At 39.2% G+C, this 15,351-nt stretch overlaps 1 protein-coding gene across 1 annotated transcript in view; it reads left to right on the top strand.

The window, feature by feature from the left end:
- LOC149152141 (chaperone protein dnaJ GFA2, mitochondrial-like) overlaps window positions 1-15,351 on the top strand; it is a 240,918-nt gene that overhangs the window by 76,498 nt on the left and 149,069 nt on the right. Inside the window, exons 10-11 of the mRNA XM_089439251.1 lie at window positions 7,181-7,245; window positions 7,403-7,477. Of these exons, the coding sequence (XP_089295377.1) occupies window positions 7,181-7,245; window positions 7,403-7,477 (140 nt within the window). The remainder of the gene's footprint in view (window positions 1-7,180; window positions 7,246-7,402; window positions 7,478-15,351) is intronic.

The following is a 15,351-nucleotide window of genomic DNA, read 5'->3' as shown; positions in this document are numbered from 1 at the left end:
AAGTAAATTGTAAATCTACATGTGGCCCTTGCCACGAGAGTCTCCAAGAGTATGAGCAGGTCGTGGTGGTCTTTTAGGAGTCTCCCGCACAGACCGATGACCAGAACTAGAACCTCCACGTGAGGGTGTAGATGGAGGTGGCGACAGCAAAGGAACAAGACTCGGACCTCGAGCACTGCTACTGGATGGTGGAGGTGGAGGTGGCATGGTTGCTGCAGCTGCTTCATCTTCATCCCTTACAAGTTCCTCTTCCAGTTCTTCACGATGTACAATGCCATCCTCCAAATTGTCATCCTCTAGGTGATTGTCCCAAATTTTATATGTGGGATCCTCATAAGCCCGATCATAGTAATGACTCAACAACCTCAAGTTGTAGTGCACATAAACCAAGCTTTCTGCTCGGTTTTCATTGAGTCTGTTTCTTTTCACATTATGTATGTAGTTGTAGGTGCTCCAACACCTCTCTGCAGAAGAAGTATTTACAACCTGTGAAAGAACCTTTTTTGCCAATTTTGGCAAAAGTCCCTGGTCGCCATATGTTTCCCACCATGTGAGAGTATCAAATCTATCTCTGTCGTCCATTGCATGGAAGTTACCATACAAACCAGTGCCACTGAAGTATCTGCCTATTTCAAGGCGCATAGCTGCACATTCCTCCCTGTCAGGTACCAACTTTTCTAATGCTTCCAAATATCCTCTAGTTACCTCTGCATCTAAATGGGGTTTGGTCCTAACCCCACCCCCTGGTGCAGGTTGGCCCAACCAAGATGTAGAGTAGTATTTTGGCGTAAGGATATACGCCAAGCAATGTAGTGGAAGATTAAGTCTATTCCACCGTTCGCACACACAATCGTGAATCAGATTGTACAAGTCGGGATCTCTGTTATGAACAATATCTTTTATTTCCCCCAACATGGTATCCATCTGCTCATACACCTCGCCAATCACTGGTTTTTCTGTATCTGCAAACTGAATCATGTGATAAATGGGCTTGGTGAAATCCAATACTTGTCTCACACTTGTCCAAAACTGACCATCAAGAGCGGCCTCCTCCACCAGTTCAAAACCTCGCCTGTCAACTGCATTTGTAGCCCTTTCCTTTAATACCCGCCAATGTGGACTTGATACCATGCTAGCCAATGACTCTCTTACCTTCAAAAGGCACTTGAAGGTGAGGTAATAGCTACCAAATCTGGTCTTCGCAATCTTCAACAACTCCAATCTCGAGTGACTGCGGAAAAGGCCATGGGTATTGGTATGATTTGTAATAAATTCTATCATTTGTTTGCCTTTCTTGTACAAATCACCAATCCATTGGTATTGTGCATTTTTGTTTTTGACAAAATCATGCATCAGAAGGTTCAATGTGTGAACCAAACATGCAGACCGAAATATGTTGGGGTATTTATCCTCAATAATTGCTCTCGCTGCCTTACAATTAGGAGCATTATCAGTGATGACTTGGATGACATTGTATGGCCCAATACGGTCAATTGTTTCAAGTAATGCTTCTGCAATGTTGATGGCGGTCTTGAACTTGTCTGAGTAATCATGTGCAGTTAGAAAGATGGGACCACTAACAGACACAGCAAGAACACTTATCAATGGCTTGCCTTTTACATTTGTCCATCCATCAGATACAATGGACACCCCATGGTCAGTCCAAGAACTTGTCATTCTATTCAAAGAATGTGATATTTTTGCTTTTTCATGATCAAGGCCAACGGTTCTTGCCTTGTATACCCAGGGCTCTTGTATCCTTTAGGGGCATCATTTATGGCAGAAACCATTTCGTGCCAATAAGGTGAGCGAAGAACATTGAATGGTATCCCACATGCACAGAGAAACCTGTAAACCTTTGAATCCACATCATTTCTACACCCCTCATCAAGGAAATCTGATATGGTTCTACGCCTTAAAGATGATGACCTTGTGCCTCCATATCCACTACCTTGGGAGGATGCTGAAAGAGTTCTTTGTGATTGTGAGCTTGGTTCAAAGAAACCCCTTGATTTTTTTGATTTGTATTGGGCTTCCTCCTCTTCCCTTATGTATTTGGCTCTATCCGCTGCTGACACCGTTGGACAAGTTTTGATTCCTATTTGTTTGCCTCCATCCCATGGCCTTTTCCCGCAGAGGTGTCTTCTAGCACGGGTGTATGAACCTGTGTAATCATTGTTGCAATGGGGGCAATGAAATTTAGTGCTTCCACCCCCTCTCCCTGTTTCAGCCCTGTTAACATATTTCCACAATGGGGTTTGGTCTTGTTTAGTTTTTTGAGGGTCATGTTCACCCTCCTCCAGCTCCTCCTCACCAGGGTTTTCATCAATTCGACTTTCTCCAGCGTCTTCATCCCCCTCTTCAGTTTGGCCCCTCCGTTTCCTACTCTCCAGCACCATAATAACCATAAAAGGGACCAAGAAGAGGAAAATGCCAAGAAATATAGCCAGGTCCATGGTGTTTGATGTTTGTAGGGTTTTGAATTTGCAAATTAATTTAATTTAAATTCATGATTTTTAAACTAAATAAACTAAATTAAATTAACTAAATTACTACTTAACTAAATTAAACTAACTAAACTACTAAGTTACTTACCTCTTTGCAGGCTTGCTCCTCGCTCCTCGACGCTTGCTTCTCGCTTCCCCTTGCTCCTTTGCTCTTGCTCTCCAAGAAACTCAACTCAATGAAGTGATAATGAATTTTTTTGAGGCCCATTGGGCTTTTAAAACATATATCTATATATATATATATATTTTATTATTAATTTTTTTCTTTGTTCTTTGTTTTGTTGTTGTTAATTTAATTTTTTTCGGGTTCGCGGAATTTTTTCCCGCCGGATCGCTCTCGGCGCCACCCGAAACGCTCCCGTAGCGATTTTTTAATGTTCGGGAGTGATCGGGAGCGATTGGGGAGTGGGAGTGATCGGGAGCGGTCGCTCCCGGGCTTAAAATTTCGCTCCGGGAGCGACGGAGCGATCGCTCCCTACAACGATCCCGAAAATGGCAGGGAGCGGAAATTTTTTTTCGGGAGCGCGCTCCCGAGGCGCTTTGGAGCCGCTCCCGCCCGGAGTGCGATTCGGGAGCGGTTTCGGGGGAGCTCCCCCGCAACTCTGGTTTGTTCCCTTGAAACATTGAGGGGCTATGTTAATTTCTCTCACCAAATCCTACAAATATGGGGACCAAACCACATTAAAAGGGATACCACAAGCTATGGTGGCCCTTGCCACTCTTGAATCAACTTCTTCTCTCCCTTGATTGTTGAGCATTTTCAATATTCTACTATCTTTGGTTGCATTTGATGTCTTGGATGTCTCTTTCTTACCTCTATCACCCTCTTGTTCCTTGATTCATGAATATTCCTTGGCTCATTGCTAGCATCCAAGCGAGGATTGCTAGTGCTACCCATACCGATTCTTCTTATTCTCTTCTTCAACTTTTGAGCATCATCTTGCACTTTTTTAAATGCAACACTTACCTCTGTATTTCTAGTATGTGCACAAACTTCAACACTCTTTACCTCTTACTATAAAATGTGAGCCTTGACTCTTGTGTAATAGCCCTTGAAGGTCCTCTTTTTTTTACATTAATTGAACCTCTATTCCCATGCCAACCACCACCCCCCTAATGCTCTACAACACAAGTAAAATTCTTGCTGCTGCTGTTTGAAGCTCTTTTTGTTGAAGAATCTGTCCCGAATGAGTGAATGAAGTGCTTTTTTAATAGAAAAGGTCTGTTAGGGTTTCTAGAGAATTCTAATTTTTTTTAGTGAACGCAAGATTGAGTTAATTAGTTTGTGGAATGATTAGAAATAAATTTTATTGATAGATTAAGCCTTTTTTGGCCATAGAAGGGCCCCGTGACCTTCATGGTTATTTGAGTGGGCCTACACAAGCAAAAACAATCATGGATTTGCTCGAAACATGAGAACTTTGGGTTGAACTGCCATGGTTGTACTGTGTAGTGTTTCCAAATCATGAAACACTCTATGGTACAACTGGCCCTGTTTTGGTGTGTTTTTGGTGTGGGTACTTCGGATTGGTGGCTGTTTCCTACAAAATACAGGTTTGAGAGGCAATATGGCTCCACATGATGCTTGTAGGATTATTTGGTCTTGAGATGGTGCCAACGGTGATTCACTGTGAAAATCAGAGTTGCATTAAGCTCTTTGAGAATCCTGTGTTTTATGATCGGTCCAAGCATATTGAGATCAAATATCACTTCAGCAGAGACATAATCCAAAGAGGTGCTGTGAGATTGTAGTACATTTCCACATAGGAGCAGGTGGCATATATTCTCACTAAACTTTGTAGTGAAAGGGAAGTTTGTGAAATACAGAGACAAGCTAGTGGTAGTGGAGAATTCCTTCCTTGCTAGGAGGTAGTGTTGAAGCTTGTGGTAGCTTTGGAAGGTCTTTTGCATAGGCTTGGTGTCTTAGCATGTAGAAGATAATTAATTGCCTCTTTAGGTGCTTGCTTGATGGAGTAAGTGATTTATGTCTTCTTTCCTAAGTCGAACTTAGGAAAAGTACAATAATTTAAGTCAATTAATTATTGTGGACTATTATGTCAATTTCTAAGGAGAAATAATAAAATTATTTAAGTAACTTGGAAATGATTTCAACCGTTTATCTCCTAGATCTTCTAGAAGGGCGATTAGGGTTAGGCATTTAGGCTTGATGAAGATTATAAAATAAGCCTAAGGGAGAGGTGAAGACACAACAAGTGGAGAAAGTGATTTTCTCTAGAGTGAGAGGCTCAACTAGATTGTAGCGTAGAAGAGGAAGAGAGCAAGTTGATTTGAGAGCATTTCCAGGAGGCCAAATTGCTGGAGATTGTAGGGCTGAATTGCTGAAGCGAGAAGGAGGTTGAATTGTTGGATATTTCCAGGGCTGAAGTTCCTGAGGCACAGACGCTGTTCGAGGGGAAGATGCAGGGCTGAGTTGTTAGTGAGAGGTGGGCTGAAATTCCTAGGGCCGAATTCTTCCAGCGGGGCTGAGTTGTAGGTTCCAGTGAATGTGTATTTCCTTATAATTTCTCTATGGGTTGAAACCATGATTTTCTTAAGAATAATCAATGAAGGAGAATTGTTGTGGGTGTTTATCTGTTTGAATTTGTGATTTATCTCTCTCTGATTTTATTTTCACTGCATATAAATTTCTGGATGTTAAAATATCAGTGAATTTATTTTTTCAACAATTCATAATTTATTTGGTTAATAAGTAAATTGCTGAGAATAAATAATTGTTGCGAGAAAATAAATATGGGATTGTATTAGGAGATTTAACACCAGGTCCCTTCACTAGTGACTTCTTTTGCAATTGAATATAGTAATTTAGGGAGTAACAATATTGCCATTGAAATTAAGCTGTGATAAGATGAGATAAGATTATTTTGTTAATGTTTGACAAATGACCACAAATGTAGGTCAATGGGACTGAAGAGTACAACAAATATGACGACAATGTGGGAGTGTTAGTGCAGCTCCAAGAAAATGTCGAAAATAATACAAAGAAAGAATTTCTTGAGGAAATGCAACGACAATAGCAACCTCAATTGCAACTTGTTCCAAGTGAGAGTAGTTTCCAAAGTCTGTTCCACATTGGCAATTTCTAGGATTCCAACTCCACTTCATGATGATTCTTTAGTTCTGGGACTCATCCAAAAGATATCTCAACATCACCCTTTTTAAAGTTTCTTACTTCAATGGACATCTCTTTTTTCATCCATTTGGGATGGTCCTGCCGTCTGTTGCTCCATAAGCAATTCTTTAGGCAACTTAGTGACTTTCTCACCTTTGCTTTTAGACATTCACATTTAATCAGAGAGGAGCACTTCTAGTGTCAAGCAACATGTGCGTTATCATCGATCCTATCTTTCTTTGGACAAGGATTCACTCAACTCCTTGTCTCCACGTGAAGCTACAAAGAAATTTGATCAACTGCTTGTTAATCAAGTTTTTCTATTAAAATCCTAAGTGGGCTCCAACTTGATATTAGAGTGATCAAGGGTTGAAGCAGTGACTGGAAAATGCCATTGGGTATTTTTTAAATGTACTTGGTTAAACATTTTGAATGTTGATGAATGATTTTCAAGTTTCTTTATGATCATTGTTGAGTCTTGAGTATTAAATAATTTATATCAGGAGTGAATGAATAATATTATTACATGTTTTAAGGTTTTCTGTTTCACGTAAACTTTGGTTCTGTTTTTTAGAAATTTTCCATATCTATAAAGTTTATCTATGCAGTACGTAATTTCAATACATGGCATGCCCATATCTTCATACCTTGGCAATATATGAATTTAATGAAGGATACAAAATTGAAGCTTTCCACATACATCACTCTTTCAATGTGAGTCTGATTTTCTAAAACCTTTGAGATGATTAAATGCATCTTTTTTATGACATGTTTAAAGTTGGTATGGAAACCTTCATATTTTAATGTTTGTTCTAAGCTTTTGATACATACAGTAATCATTAATGGTTAGGGCAAACTGATGGGCTTTCAACATTCACCCTCTCTCTTGAGCTGCTTAGGAAAGCTCTTTTAGTGAGGTTGATTAGGAGAGTATGTCATATCACTAGGATCATTATGAGTGAAACTGTAAACATAATGAACAAAAGTTGTAAGTGGCCAATGTGGAGCTTACAAGCCACAATGAGAACGTAGGTACCTAATAATCATGGACTTACATTCATGGTTGGAGCTTCTACAACAGAAAATCAAAATGATATTTCATGATTTATTTTTTTATCACTTGAACCTTGAGGAGTTATAGGTTAAGTTGGAATATTCATTGCAATAGCATTGTTCTTCTCCTTTCCACATTCATCATGTTTATATGTCTAATGCATGTTTTAAGATTGGGTATTGACTAGGCAAAGCACAATTATATCTTTTAATTGAAATTCTATTCTAATTTTTTTTCATGTCATGTTTTGTTTGCCAGGCTGGAGCTTGTGTATATTTATTGCAATAGTTTGTATTTCATTTTTACCATGTGTTAAAAGTCTTGTAGCAATGTTATCTAGTCTTGGCTGGCCTTAGTTGTTTCAGCATTTCAAATTTCTGATCTTTTATCCTTTCATTTTGGAGCTTCCAGAAAGTCAAGCGTGTGCAATATGATCTTGTCATTGGTTTTGTTTAAAAAAAAATAATAAATGCTTTCTTTGTTCTTTAGATGGGAGCGGTGTGCCAGCTGGGACTAAACCTCAAACATGCAGAGTTTGCAAAGGCTCTGGATCGGTTGGTGGTGATTTGGATTTTAGTTTTTGATTGTGATTTCTACAGTTTTATATCTGGAAATGATTGGCTTCCTTTTTGAGGATTCACATTCAATGCTTTTTGATACTTTAGTGTCTTTGAAGTCAGGTCTAATACAAGATGGTCTTGATGCTTTTAGATAAAAATGCAACGGGGTGCCTTCAGGCTGGAATCTACTTGTTCAACCTGTGGGGGTAGTGGTTCGCTTGTAAAGGTAAGAGGATTTCTCATGTTGTGTTTTTGGTACTAGCACTCATATTGTAATAATAGAGGTTTGGGATTGACAATGGAGTTTGGCATTAGTTATTTAATAAGTTTTTGTAAATGTGTGAGGTTGTTGTTTGTCCACTCGTAAAGAAGTATATTGAAATTTGAATCCCATTATAAATGGATCTGAGTTTAATATTTCCTTCCTGTGTCTGCATAGTGTTAGTTTTCTCGAGTGAAAGTGGATCTCAACTGATGGAAGGAAACAATGGAGTGGGAAATAGGTTTTCTTCAAATCTAAAGGCCCATGATATGTGGAGTTCAAGCATCTGGTAATCATTCCAAGCAATTGGTCTGGTCAAAGCTGTTAGCCAGCCATACGACTTTAATCTCCAATGAGTGGATTTGCCTTTGCAACTCAATCAACAGGCTTTACACGTTTACATAGAAGGAATGGAGCATGCCTCACTCATGACCTTAGGGAAACTGTTTTTTTGCCCCAATTAAGGATCCCAGAAACCTATTCTCCATGTTGGGATTGGAGAGGTGTTAATTTTTTAATTAGTTTGCCAGAAATAGCAAGTCCATTTTGTTTATGTTATGTAACAGGAATTATTATTTGAAACAAGAAGAGAGCCATAGAGCCACTGAGATAAAAAAAGGACGTGCTGCACTGCAATATAGTTTGAAGCTGGCAGATCTCTTCCTCTAAACATTCGATTGGCCGAGCATGAAGCATTCTCTCCTAATTTCCTAGAGTTCCTTAATTATTATGTGCAGATAAATAGTGAGGCTTGAAATCTAATCAATATATGACAACCAATATGGCTCACCAATTAAATATCCAAAATACTTGGGAATATAAATAAGTCCATTTAGGATATAAGGAAGTCAATTTAGGATAAAGTAATAATATATTGATTAAATGTATAAGAAATCCATAGGAAGAGGTGTGAACTAGGAAAGTAATAAATACTAATTTCTAAACAGGTTGATGTATTCTTGACAAATCAGCCTCATAAAAGGACAATGTTTCCTCTACAGTAGAGTGGAATGCTGTCTCAGACTCAATTTACCCCAAAACTCACAATAGTTGCCCTCAACTCTTCTTTAATTAATAAAATAATATTATGATTATCTTATCTACGTGAGTGGGAGTTATTTTTTCAAGAGCTGTCTGCAATAAATGTTCATAAGAAATTGGAATGTAGAGTGTTACAAAGCCAAGATTTTGTATACAGCCTTTCATCGATGCACAAGTGGCTTCTGTTGCGTTTATTTTGCTTCTTGAGGGCTTTGGGTGGGAAGGAAAACATATTAACCTGAGAAAGATCCTTGGCCATAGAAAAGAAATAAATGACACTTGTAAGAATACATAAGCGTGTAGTAAACTCACCAGGGAAACCTGCCTATTTGGCTATAACAAGTAAGAGCTACATCACTAATTTATAAAAGGTCACCAGAGAAACCTGCCTATTTGGCTATAACAAGTAGGAGCTACATCACTAATATACAAGGCATTGCAGGGCAGGTTGGTCAATATTTGGAAACCATGTCTAGAAGGTTTCAAAAGTGGGGCACAAGAGGGATTTGAATCTAATCTATGCATGTTGGCTGGGGACTGGCTAGGTAGTAGAAAGATGCAAAGGAGATAAAATTGTTCTTCTTTTCACCTCATTCACTCATTATTCATTTTCCCTATATCTGTTCATTTCTTGCAACCCGGGGGAGGGGGTGAGATTTGACACTTGTAAGCAGAGTGATTTGCTAAAATTGTGTAGCAATTTGTTTCATCTCTCTCTTTTTCTGTTCATCGCTTCATTAATTGCGCAATGTTCATGATAAAGGTGGCATGCTTGATGTGGAGGTGCCTTATTTGGGTTATGACTCGAGGTATTGGATTTCAGATTTTAGCATTCATCGTTGTTTTTCCCTTCTGTATGTAAAGTTAACTATAGTAAACCCAACAAGCCTTCTTACAAGGATATTTTGGTGTGAAAGCAGCATACCAGAGTATCATCCTGCTTTGCAAAAGGTGGCTATTAACTTATTAGTTTTATTTGTGCAATCTTTTTAGCAAATTTTCTCTTAGTTGCCCTTGGAATATGACTTCATGAATTATTCCTCCACCAATTCTGATATTACATGGCTGAAATGGATACATTTCCTGGCTCAATACAATGTCATTTCTATTATGATGTTTTAGTTGACATGTGATGATGGTACATGTAACGTGGTGGAATGATTCATTACGTGCATAATTTCATCATTATGAGCCATAGAAGAAAATTCTCTAGGTGATCCTCTAAGTGGCTAAATATCGCTGTTATGATTTGATCATATCGGAACCATGCTAGTCATACGGCCACCTAGATAGTGATATTGCACATCTTTATATTACTATATTATTTCCACTATGATCAGACAAAGATCTATTCTTGTTGAACTTTTAACGCCAGATGTGATTTGTTTTTTCTCACAATTATTTTATTACCCAGAAGATAGTTTATGCTCAAATCAATTCTGAAACTGCTGAAATAAATACGCTGGTGGTTTCATCTTCAAAATTAAAATATGCAGCACAAAAGTAAATAGGAAATCACCACAAGGCAGCATAAATTCAGCCCAATAAATCCCCCTTCACTTTATACTGATCTGGAAAATTTAGGGCCTAGGCCCACAGAGATTACACAGAAATACAGCAATATTAGAACCTGGAAATGGCCCTAAGATTTTCGACCCAAGGAAGAATTCATCCCCCTGAAAATGGCTTCTTTGGAAGATGAATTGGTCCTGGCAGATCTCTGCCTGTACCTGCGAACTTCGGCCCTCCTAGCCGTACATCTGATGCACTAGAATTCTCGGCCTGTCTAAGGAAAACTTGGCCTCCAATTCTCAGCCCACCTGCTGGAAGTTTCGGTGCTCTCTCACAGTCTCGGCCTGCTCAGAATTTTCTCCCTTTCTCTCTCCTCCAATGTTGGAAACATTGAGAGGGGGGTGAATTAGTGTTTCTTATCAATTAGTATATTTTGAACTTCATAGAACATTAAATGTTATTAGCATCAGATAAACATAAACATTTATAAACAACATTCAACAATGCATAACAATATAGACCAGTGTTGAAAATATCGGTATTGGCAAAATATCGGCAAGGGTCCAGAAAATATCTTATTGGCAATATCGGCGAAAATATCGTCAAGCATAAAAAAATGCATAATATATTCATTTTTTTTTTCAGATTTTTAAACATATAAAGCAATAACAACATGAAATAAACACATTGGCACATAAATATGAAGACAGCATTGATATATATGATGTCAAATAGAAATGATACAACAAAGGCGATACCAAATCCTGTTGATCCCTGATAATTGTCCATTCAAGGACTCAAATGTGGAGAACCAATACAAAATAACATCACATATATAAAAGTATCTCATTATCATGAGTTATATGTAGCATAACAAATAAACTAGCAGCCATCTATCTGAAATCACTGCCCTCTCCCTCTTTTACGGGAAAACATGATGGGCTGTTTGCCACACTGTTTTACGAAACGGCCGAGTTGAAACCGAAACGGCCGTTTCGGACCGTTTCAATAGCCAGCTCAATGACCCGGCCCATGACCCGGCTCGGCTGACCGAGTCAGCTATGACTCGGTCAACCCGGCCGGGTCCGTTTCAATTTGCTTTGATTGTCAGGTGCCCAGAAAATCTGTGATCTCTGAGATTTGGATAAAACCCAATATAGGATAACCAATTGCATTTCTCATTCTCATTTGCACTTAGTGTTTTGCATTCAGTTCCATTCCTTACCAGCCTTTCAAATAAAGAAATGTCAAATTGGTGAGTAAATTAAAACTGTGAGATGGCAACAAAAGATAGAAGCCCCTTTATCTCTGTCCTCTTGTAAGCAGTTTCCATTTAAGTAATTACAAAACTGTACAAAAGTTCTTGCTGAATGGAAGTCACATGAAAATGAAATTCTAGTGGTAGTTCTGCCAGCAAACCTTCTAATAATTTTCGTTGCAAAACCAACATCACTCAGATCCACATAGTCAAACAATCATTTTCCTTGAAATCTCTTTCAATGCACATCACTGAAATTTACTATTCCACTGATCCAAATAATTTCGACCTTCTCTTGTCTATTAGAGAATTTCGTTTGGCTTGTTCCTATCATCACCAACTAGAGGCTTTTATCAAGGGGAAATAAATTTTGGAGGGTTCATAGATGGTGCAAATATGATCTCTGTTTTGGCTTTTACAAATATCAACCACCTTTTTTATTTTCTCCACTGCAAGACTCATTGCAATTTAACTTATCTCTAATGAGGAACTTCTTAATGCCAGCATCAATCCTTTGTCATGTAATATGTATACGGTGATCTTTGTTGAAATGTGTAACTGGGTTGATCATGTATGACAGACTACAGTTGACTATGTATTTACTATTGCCATTGGGTACCATTTTGATATAATGGATTGGTTCATGAGCCTACTTTGATCATATGTTGTCTTCCATGTATATTATAATGTTGTGTGTTTGGAAACTTGAATGAAAATCTTTAAAATTATGTTTAAAATATTTAAAATTATGTTTTTTTATAAAAAAAATAAATATTTAATGTATTTTTTACAACGACCGAGTCATTGAAATCGAGCCGGCCGAGTCATTACCGAGTCGGAGTCCGAGTCGGAGTCGATCCTCGGCCGAGTCCGAGTTGTAAAACATTGGTTTGCCAGGCCTGCCCCTAGTAGTAGAAGGCCCTGACCCTGCCTTTGCACCTAATGTCAAATAATGAGTGCTCTAAGTAACTGGATTCGTCCATATAGCCCCGCGAACCGGAATCCTGCGTGTCCGGTATGATTCGCCCAAAAATCAAATCCTAAACTCGGATTCTTCGAATCCTATTAGGATTTGTCGAATCCTAAACGAATCCCGATTTGGCCAGCGAATCACGATTCCAGGATTCGTATCCTAGAAAAGTGACTGCCGCGGGTTAAAAAGGCTGCATTTCTTCATTTCATTCACACTGTTTATCATTTGGGTCTGCATTGTTTGAGCTGTTTGCAAGGACAGAAGGGTTTAGAGCAAGGAGCTAAGGGAGTAGATCGTTTGGCAAGGAGATTCAAGCACCAGGTAAGTGCATTTCAGCTCCATTTTTTTGAATTTCTTATTCTATTACAACTGTTTGTATATGATTTTTTGTTTACAAATTTGTACGTGTTTTGTTCATTTCTTGTACAGTATTCATGGCTCAATCAAAGGCAGCAGTTAGGGGGCAAAGGAAGGGCATGAATGTCTCCATTGGAGATGCCCCTACTCCCCCAATATCATCAAAGTCTGCTGCAAGTAATGTTCATGGAAGAGGAGGACCTAGAGATAACATTGATAAATATCCATTGTGGAAATATGTCACAAGAGAGGATGGGACAAGCACTAAGGGGAAGGGAGGAGGCAATGTGCAATGGAGATGCAACTTTTGTCACATTGCTTTCAAAAGCACATATTTCCGTGTGAAAGCACATTTGTTGGCTTTACCGGGTTGTGGGATTGGAGCTTGTAACACTGTTTCTTTACAAAAGAGAAAAAAATTGGAAAAGGAGTCCATTGTTGGTATGGAAAATGTGGCTTCAAAATCAAGAAAACCCAAGAATGAAGACCCCCTTCCACTTTTGAGGAAAGCCACCACCAAATTTCCATTTGAGAGTTCTACTTCTATTGGGGGACAAGCAGCAAAAAGAAGAGCAATTGCACTTGGTCCAATGGACAAGATTTTCCAAAAAGAGAGACGGGAAGAGCTTGATCTCACCATTGCCTTCTTCTTCTATCAAAAATTCATATCATTTAATGTTGCACGCTCACCTCTATTTAGTATTTATTGAGATGTGCTGAGCTCTAACTCAAGGGGCTCCAGCAGGGTATGTGCCTCCTGGGTCAGAGAAGCTGAGAACCACATTGTTGACGAAGGCAAAAAAAGAGGTGCAAAAAATGCTTGAGCCTATTGTAGCATCATGGCCAACATCTGGGGTTAGCATTGTTTCTGATGGATGGACAGATCCAGCACGACACCCAATCATCAACTTCATGGTGTCTTCCTTGACTGGTCCAGTTTTCTTGAAAGCAGTGGATACACTTGGAGAATACAAGGATGCACAATTTATTGGTGAGTTATTTATTAAAGTTATTGAAGATGTAGGTGTTGATTCTTGTGTGCAAATCATTACAGATAATGCACCTGTTTGCAAGGCTGCTGGCATGATTGTGGAAGCTAAATATCCACAAGTGTTTTGAACACCTTGCATTGTCCATTCATTGAACTTAGCACTGAAATCCATTGCTTCTGATGTGCTTTGGATTGGAAGCATTATTGAAGATGCAAGACATATCCGTAACTTTGTGCAAAATCATACAAATGCCCTCACTATCTACAAGGAGTACACCAATCTATCATTGTTGAAGATTGTTGATACATGGTTTGCCTCTTCATTCATGATGTTGAAGAGGTTGATGGAGGTCAAGACCGCTCTTGGGTCCATGGTTATTTCTGAGTTTTGGTCTTTTTGGAGAAAGACAGATCAGGTAGCCTCTAAAAGAGTGAAGGACATAGTGCTAGATGATGCTTGGTGGGAGAGGGTAGATCTAATTATTTGGATCATGGACCCTATCATTTCTTTGCTTCGATTTGCAGATACAAACAAACCCATCCTAGGAGAGGTTTATGAGGGATGGGATTCCATGATTGAGTCTGTGAGGAGCATTATTCTATAGAGTGAGTGCCCTGAGTATGAGACATCACCAGAGGCCTTCTGTGATACTATACAGAATATTCTTGTCAGCAGATGGGACAAGAATTGTACACCTTTACATTGTTTGGCTCACTCATTGCACCCCAAATACTACAACCATGCGTGGTTGAATGGTGGACCTTCCCGCAGATTCCCTCCTCACATGGATGGTGAAATCTCATAGGGGAGGAAAGAGGCATTCAGGCGGATTTTTCAGGATAGTGCATTGCTTGATGAGGTGGAGGATGCCTTTGCAGAGTTTTCCACTGGCAGTGGTCGATTTGGAGGTTATGATGTGATTAGAGACAGGGGGGCTAAGAAGCCCTGTTCTTGGTGGGCAAATCATGGGGCAACAAGCCCTCCTCTTCAGCAATTAGCCATGAGGCTCCTCTCTTAGGTGACTTCATCCTCTTGTTGCGAGAGGAATTGGAGCACATATGGGAATTTGTATAGTGTGAAGAAGAGCAGGCTTGAGCAGTCCAAGGCAGAGACAATGGTGTATGTGCACACCAACCTTCGTCTTATTTACAGGCAGAGGGAAGAGTGGTTGAGGGGAAAGACAAAGATGTGGGATGTCTTTCCTGATGATATGGGTCTGGACACCAGTGTTGAGTTGGCATTGGCCAACATGGATCTCAATGATCCAATGCTAGAGCCTGTTAGATTTGATGACTTAGAGGGGTCATCCTCCACACCAGCAGATGCAGAGGCGACTATGGATACAGGGGAGGAGGAGGATGCAGAGGAGAGCAGTGGGGACCATGATGATGAGGACATTGATGCTGATTCTGATGCTGATGATGAGGATTGATGCCTTGAGGCTTGTATACCTGTAGTTGTTTTATATTTTCTACTTCTATTTGCCATTGGCATTGCACCAGCACTACTTATGTAACACATTTTGATTTGATGACTTAATGAGAAAACTACAGTTGTTAGTGTGTTTATCTTACTATCTTGTAGTTGTAAGTTGTCTTTCATTTATGAATTATGAATCATGATTTATGTGACCACTGACATGTATTTGAATTTTGTATGTACTATGCATGCTATAGATGAAGATCTATGTTTGAAATCAATAAAT

Source organism: Pinus tabuliformis, chromosome 9 (assembly GCF_031772625.1).
Source record: "Pinus tabuliformis cultivar Carrire ecotype Pingquan chromosome 9, CPIR1, whole genome shotgun sequence".
Taxonomy (NCBI): domain Eukaryota; kingdom Viridiplantae; phylum Streptophyta; class Pinopsida; order Pinales; family Pinaceae; genus Pinus; species Pinus tabuliformis.
Note: the sequence above shows the minus strand (reverse complement) of the source record. Positions and strands in the feature narration are given on the sequence as shown.